This window comes from Pleurodeles waltl, chromosome 3_2, assembly GCF_031143425.1.
Source record: "Pleurodeles waltl isolate 20211129_DDA chromosome 3_2, aPleWal1.hap1.20221129, whole genome shotgun sequence".
Taxonomy (NCBI): Eukaryota; Metazoa; Chordata; class Amphibia; order Caudata; family Salamandridae; genus Pleurodeles; species Pleurodeles waltl.
Window position 1 is genome coordinate 3,394,875 of NC_090441.1, and position 7,467 is coordinate 3,402,341.

Sequence of the window (7,467 nt, forward strand, 5' to 3'; positions counted from 1 at the left end):
TTGAAATTAAAAAAACAGATGGACACTCAAATGTCCTAGGCCTTTGTGTGGATGAAAGTCAGAGGAAAAGATCTTACAGGCATTGAAACACCAGTGCCAGACAATTTTCCACAAGTCTTAAGTGGCCGTGGCATTGGCCCAGTGCTTAATTTGTAACTAAAAACGTGCTTGTGTCCAAAGCCCTGCTCTAAACATGTGGCTGCTGCAATTAAATCTGGGAACACAGAATACTGAGGCGGTGTAATCCTGAAGCCATCTCTGGCCTCTTCAATCCATATAAAGCCACTCCCTGCCCCTTCAGCTCACTCTTGCAGCTTTCTACTTTCTCCCTTTGTGAGGCTTTTTCGTTATTCCCTTCCTCCGTCCTCCCATATGTGTCTTTTGCTCACAGCAAATACTTGAGGCAGAAGAATAAGCTCCGGCCCTCAAAAATAAGTGCTGGTGCTCAGCACCGGAAACAACAAGCACAAATTAAGCACTGCTTTGGCCCAGACCGACTGAAGCAAAATGCTGCAACTCTTTTGCGCTCTGGCAGTCAATGCAAAGGTGAATTTAGAATTATCTAGTGCCCGTGCAGGAGTGCCCACAATGAGTGCAAAATTATCCACCACAGTTATTGCACCCGCAGTCCCAAAGATGAAGGGATGACTGTCATTGAAACAGAAATCTAATTACATATCTCAAAAGTTGTTTTTTAACCTTTCCTGGCTAGTCAACTCTTTCCTGAGATCTCTTCCATGCAAAACTAAGGACAGAGCTTGGAACAGGGAAACACCAGCCCAGGGGCCTCATTTACCAGGCCCTAGCCGCACACCGCGCCAACGGAGCGTCATTCTTTTTACGCTCTGGAGGCTCAGACGCTCCGGTAGTGCAGACGCTCCGGTGGCGCAGTCTGTCGGCCAATATGTACAAGGCCACGCAAAGCCACCTTGTAAATATGGTCCCCTTTCATGCATAACACTGGGTGAAAGGGGCGCTCCATGGGTGCTGCTGTGGGGGAATACATCACTACACGCCATTTTAATACCACCTCCTTCTCCCAGGCCTCCCTCTTCTAAAAGGGTCGTCCATCTTTAGCTTCAGGGATTACAAAGAAGAATCTCTGAAGCTGTCAAAGTCCAACAGCAGGATCACTTCCCAGGCGGCGTTGCCAGCAAAAGACAAGCATCTCTCAAAGGCACTCGAGGACCTGCTTCTAGATTCATCAGTGACATGCAGTTGACATGCTTATATAGTAATGAATACATCTGTAGAGTGCTACACTTCTGTCTGAAAAGCTCGGGTGATGCCGATTTAGACAAGTGAGGCCTGATCCTTGGATAAAAGTCATAAATCGGTACATGGAACTTCCAGGAGCAAGTACAAGTTTCCAGAAGTACTTCTGCAAACCTGGCAGTTTCATCTTTACAGACGTATTTGAAAAACCTTTATGAATCCCATTTGCACATCAACTAATATACACGTATATATTTACCTATGCACAAATCTGCTATGAAAATGCACTTTTCCAGGCAGAAAATTATTTTTCCTCATAGAGAAATCTCTTCTTCTAAACTCCAATTTTCATGACCATTCAACTTTGGAAAGGGATTAACTCCTTTGTCATTAGTACATTTCAGACCTGTTCCAAGGTGGGAAGGAGATTGTGAATACCCACACACATGTATATGTGTGTGGGTATGCACAAAATCGCATGATTTTGCAACCCTAGAAAGCACACTCCCTGCGCCTGGGAGTAGATTTACTCACACCAATTTTTCTGTGCGGATAAATCTTTTTACTAGTCCAAAACCAGCTTTTGTGTATTCAAAAAATGGTTCAGCACCACTAGAAAAGGCTATCGGCATGCGTAAGTCATTCTAAAAATATATTTGTGAATTAGGCCCATTGGATATCTCTGGAAGCGGGCTTGTATTTTCCCTTTAAAATAAGTACAGAAACACCAGCACCTTTCAAGGTCTGGTGGGGCATTTCACTGGTAAAACTTATTGAGCAGTTGCAAACTGTTTCCATTGCTTGGGTTTTTGGATTTTGCACAGTATGTACCTGTGGAAAAACAAGTGAATTTCACCTGGTTCAAGCACTGACAAAGACCGAGTGAAAGCAATAGCCAGTGTTAGAAACCAAGAAACAGTCCCAGGAAGCAGCCGGGTTCGTTATCCCAGTTGTCTATGTAGCATTTCATGAGAAGCCCTGAAATTCATACCTTAGCAACTGGATCAGGTATAAAGTACCTATCTGCAACCGGGCAACTTGAATTTCCTCCAATGCTACTGTAGTATTTGTTCTTCTGGCCCCAGATTACACATGACGCCTGACGTGCACATACTTTTTTGATTTATGAAAAACCGATCCCCTACTTTTAGTAAAAAGAAAACCTTCCCAGCAAAGTTAATTCCGATTGTTTAAATGCTTCAGATAAAGTGTTATTTAGGAATTCTCCTGTGCTATGAAACCAAAACTAGGAAGACAGCTAAGCAAGCCTTCCTGCCAGAGTGCCCTGTGTGCCTGAAAGAAATACAAATGTGCCCTATAAATTAATCTGCAAATGTAAAGGGAAATCTGCAAATGTAAAGGGTGCTTGGGAGTAGGTACTGGCTTTAACTGATCGAACTGGTGTAAGCCTTGTGATGAAAATGATTTATTCTTCTTGTGGTAGTGCAAAGAGTTAACAACTGAGCTGTGAAGTGTGGGCCTTTCATTGTATCTTTATTTATATAGCGCTTACTACTCCTGGAGGTGTTGAAAGGACAGTAATGTAAATAAATTGAATTACGTGTAATCTGAATATTACTGAAATCTATATTTTGGAAGTACTGTTTTATCTTAAACCTTTTTGCACATTTGTAGCAGTCTATCTTATAGTGTTTGTAATGCAAGTTTAAAATAATGACTTACATATTCACAGTGCTTTCTATCACAGGCTGTGACATCATAGCACCAAAATACACAAGTCACTACTTTCCACTGCACCAGCCAAGATTTAATTCAGTGACTCTCTGGTTACACACAGACATCCAGAGTGAATTAACTAAGAGAGGATTCATAAAGTACTATAGTGCATTTCCCACTGAGTAACAACTATTGTACATGTTTTTTATTTAAGCTGCACACTATTTTATATGTAGCTACCTGACAGTGAAAGACCAAAAAAACAAACAGAATATTTTGGTTTGTTTTAGCCACACCTTTCACCCCGCCCCATGCTCACTGACCCTCCCCCACTCCTTTCAGCATCACAGTTCCCATACTTTTTTTAATGCACTTCGACAGCTGGTTTCAAGGTCAAACTAACCTTGGTTGAGTTTTACTCAATGACATCAAACGTTAGTATGTGTCGTAACTGTGGTTTGCCTGTATCTCTCCCACCATTGCACAGAAAAGGAGTGTAGGTGAATCCGCCATGGCTTAATTTGTAACATAATGCGTCTCGGTGCCCAGAACAGTGCTCAGAAGCCCGCAGGCACTGCAATTAAATGTTGGCACATGGAATACCAAGGCTGCATAGTCCTGAATCCACCTCAGGCCTCTTTTATCCAGTGCCTCACACTCCTTGCCACTTTATCTCACCCTCCCAGGTCCCTGCTGTTGCCCGTTGTGCTGTTTTCCCCATTTTTCTCTTCCCCCATTTTTCCCGTTTCTGTGCTCTCTCTCTCTCTTCCTCTCTCTCTTGTTCTCGGAAATGTATGATGAGGTTAAAACAAGGGCAGTCCCAAAAAATGATTTCTGGTGGTCCCCACCAGGAACCACCGGCTCAAATTAAGCGCTGATATCTGCATTCCTGAAGAGTCAAAGGGCCAGATGTATGATCACGGCCCATTGCGATTCGGTAATAGCGATTTTTAAGAAATCGGTATTACCGACTCGCAAAGGGCCATGTATCACATTTGCGAATCGGTAATAGCGATTTTTAAAAAATCGCAAATGCTATTACCGAATCGCAAATTGCAAAACCGGCCCCATTCGCACCTATGGGCCTGTTGGCCCATGGCTGCGAATTTTTTGCATTTCCAAAATTGCGATTTCTGAACCAGAAATCACAATTTTGGAAATGCAAAAGGCCAGGGTGCTGGAGGCCTAAGGCCCCCTCTCCTGCACCCCAATTTTTTTTTTTGGAACATGTAAGGTACACACATGCCAAAAGGGCATGTGTGCTTTACATGTTAAATTTAAAAATGCAGTTTTACTGCATTTTTAAATTTTGCCCCAGGTTACCACCTGGTTGCAGATCATGGTATTTTGCATGTGCAAAATACCATTCTGCGAAAAATCGCAATTTGCGATTTTTTGCAGCATTGCCTTGCGACATTTCTACTTTGTGGTCTGCGAATGCCTTTCATGCATTGCAGACCACTATTTTGCACTCGCAAACGGCCGATTTTACCGTTTGCGAGTGCAAAATATTTTCATACATCTGGCCCAAAGTTCTGAAGTAACAGGGTTCAGTCTAATTATAATGTCTTAGAGCCAGTGTAAGATAACGTGGGGGCTGTCACATAGCCCAGGGGCTGGAATATCTTCTTGTTTTGAAAAAGACTGACATTGCTGGCCAGAATAACCAGTACAGATTTAGGGTATGATGCCCTACAAAGAGAGGGGGGGGGGAGGGGAATTCGCAAAGCAGTCAGAGCTTTATACACAACTGATTTACGGATATTTGCAAATCTCATGTTTTTGAGGCAGGAGTTCTATTGTGACTCACTATGAAAGGCTGTGAATGCAGGAACCAAGGCTTGCAATGGAGAGCCGACCCCCCTCACTGCATTCACTGAATGATAAATACATTAAAGCAGCCCTGTCCGGTAACGAGACAGAGACTGCTTTCAAAAACAAAAGTGGGCATTCAGTGAATGACACAAGAGGAGAATGCGGTGGTTCCATGGACTGAGGTCTGCTCCTGCAGCACCACCTACCACCATTCCGAAGATGGGAACTACCCCTTAGGGACAGCTCCCTCTTTGTGAATGCCCCGCCACACCCTTCAAGGAGTTGGTAACAAATACGGTGGTTTCTGATCACAACTGCTTTTACAAACATTGATACATTGCACAGTGAATCACAGAGTAAAGGAGAATGCCTCTGAATATCCCCCTTTTGTTTTAGGTTACAAAGTGAACTTTGCAAGCAGAAACAGATTTCTGACTCGCAATGTGCATTTTCTACATTGTAATCTGAATGTTTGCAATCAACAAATAGAGTGATTTTGGAAATCACCGGCTTTGGCAGCACAAAAGAAGAGCAGGTTCTATAGATGGAAAACTGCCTTTAATAGCCCTCTTTACAAAGTTGGTAAACGTCAAGTGTTCTGGCACTGAAATAAATGCAACAGCTTGTGGTACATAGAGGGACTTGAGAATACAGAACTAATAATTTAAAACAAACAGCATGCTATTGCAGATATTAAGTCTGGCTGGGGTGCTCTGCAATGCGCCTGGTGGCTTAGCAAGCTAATGCATCCAGTCCGGGAATCTGTGTTCTATCTCATGGTCACAGGTTTGAGTCCTATCCCCTCAACTTTCCATCCTTCCAAAGTTAGTAAAATGATTACTTATGAGTTGGGGGGACAATAAATATGTCTCAACAGGTGAGTGGGTACTTTACAATCACGCATTAAGTAAATGCAGCAATTGCTTTTGTAATAAAGGTCAGTATCTTATTACACCTACTAATGCCGAGATCTGTGTGCTGCCTAAATACTGTGGGCTGGAATCTTATATTCAGCATTTTCATCCTACCAAGGACATTAAGAACTCTATGAGTGAGTGGGGCAACCGTCACAGATGTTATTGACAAATTAACAAACTTTCAAGGCAGTAACCACAGACGGTGCATACAAAGGAGCCATTATAATTTTCAGCACTTAGGACTTGAGTTGCGGAGTTAAGTAGGTGAGTACAAGTACCGTCACTTTCACTAGGCATCAGTGGTTTCTGCAACAGATCACTTTCTTTCCACAGACGTCAGTTTGTCCACCAATAATTGGCAGTGCTTAAAAGTTGCCTTTGTTCGTTCATCCACTCCCCTTAGACATTCTGTACAGTTTGCACTTCAATGCGATGGCTCGATTGGCACTTCAAGAACATGAGATTGTTCCCCAAAGTTTTGAACTTGAGAGTGTAGATTATCGGGTTGCCCAGGGAGTTGAGGACGATCATCATGGCAGTGAGGTTTCTGAAGACGAAGACATTAGCCTGGAGGTCCTCTGGGCAGGAGGTGTGGGCTGCATCCCACATGACCCCTCCAAGGAACGGGGTGTAGGAGACCATGGTGAGAGCCCAGATGAAGACACAGGTCTTCACCACCTGGATTTCAGCTGCCTTGTAGGTGGCCAACAACTGTCCAGATTCCCCCAAGATAGACTTCTGCTTCTTCAGTATGACGATGATGCCTATGTAGGAAAAGAGAGGCAAGAAGAGGACAACAGCAAAATTAGGAACAGTGAGGAAAATCAAGTAGTCAATGCAAAAAGGGCTGTACAAAGTAGACATGCTTCCCCTTCTCTCCTTTTTCAGGCAGTTCCAACCCATAAGCGGCAGGCATCCAAAGACGATAGAGACAGCCCAGTTGGCAACAGCAGCGGACAGAACCTGCTTCTTCGAGACCCGGCACTGCAGGCGCAGGCTCCCCCTGACCGCCAAATAGCGCTCGATGCCTATGCTCACCAAGTTGTAGATGGCAGACAAGATGGACAAGCCATATAAGGTGTAGGCGTGGAGCAGCTCCTTGGAGCCAAAAATGGTGTGCTCCGGGTCTTTGATGAAGAGAAGCGAGATCCAGAAACCGGAGGAGCTCACCAGCAGGTCAGAGAGAGCCAGGTTACAGAAAAGGATGAAGATGGGACGGTGCAGGTTCCGGGAAGACACAATGGTGATGATGACAGACCCATTCACGATCAATGCCACAAGGTTGATAATCATCTGGGGGATGCCCAGTGCAAGCACCACCTGAGGGTTGCTCCAGATGTTAATTTCGCTGTCGTTACATTTTAAATAGCTGTTCTTCATGATAATGCAACCCTCAGCCCTCAAAGGGACAGAGCTCTGCCTTATCCATAGTAGGAGCAAAAAACTCAGGGCGCGCTGCGCTTGCCTGTCGAGACAAATTATCTTATAACATGCAAGCGGTTACAGCGCCTTGTCAGCCTAAAAATGGATTAAACGTTAACTATTGGCGAAGCATGCTCCGTTATCAGAACATGCAAATAGCAAAGAGGCCTCTGGTTGCCAACATGGATGCTGCTGGTAAATAGATCTAATAAAAATAGTGCTTCATTACACCAGAGGTCATCCTTATCTCAGGTGTAGATTGCACTATCTACAGAGCACACAAAAGGCAAGAACATATTACCGTGTATCAGGTTACATCATCACAAGCCTCTATCTCCATGAGCAAGCAAAGACGACTGAAAAAAAAATATATATGCACTTAAAAACCAAAGGTTACAGGGACGTTATACTTAGGCTCACA

The 7,467-nt window shown here is 43.8% G+C and overlaps 1 protein-coding gene across 1 annotated transcript; it reads right to left on the minus strand.

Moving 5' to 3' along the window:
• Positions 1-6,023: 6,023 nt before the first annotated feature.
• Positions 6,024-7,004, minus strand: LOC138286735 (lysophosphatidic acid receptor 3-like). Its single transcript, XM_069227259.1, has one exon. It carries the CDS (start codon positions 7,002-7,004, stop codon positions 6,024-6,026), a length of 981 nt encoding a protein of 326 aa, XP_069083360.1.
• Between the last annotated feature and the right edge of the window lie 463 nt (positions 7,005-7,467).

Coding starts and splice junctions, on each gene's coding strand:
- LOC138286735 (XM_069227259.1), bottom strand. CDS start 7,004: ATGAAGAACAGCTATTTAAAATGTAACGACAGCGAAATTAACATCTGG.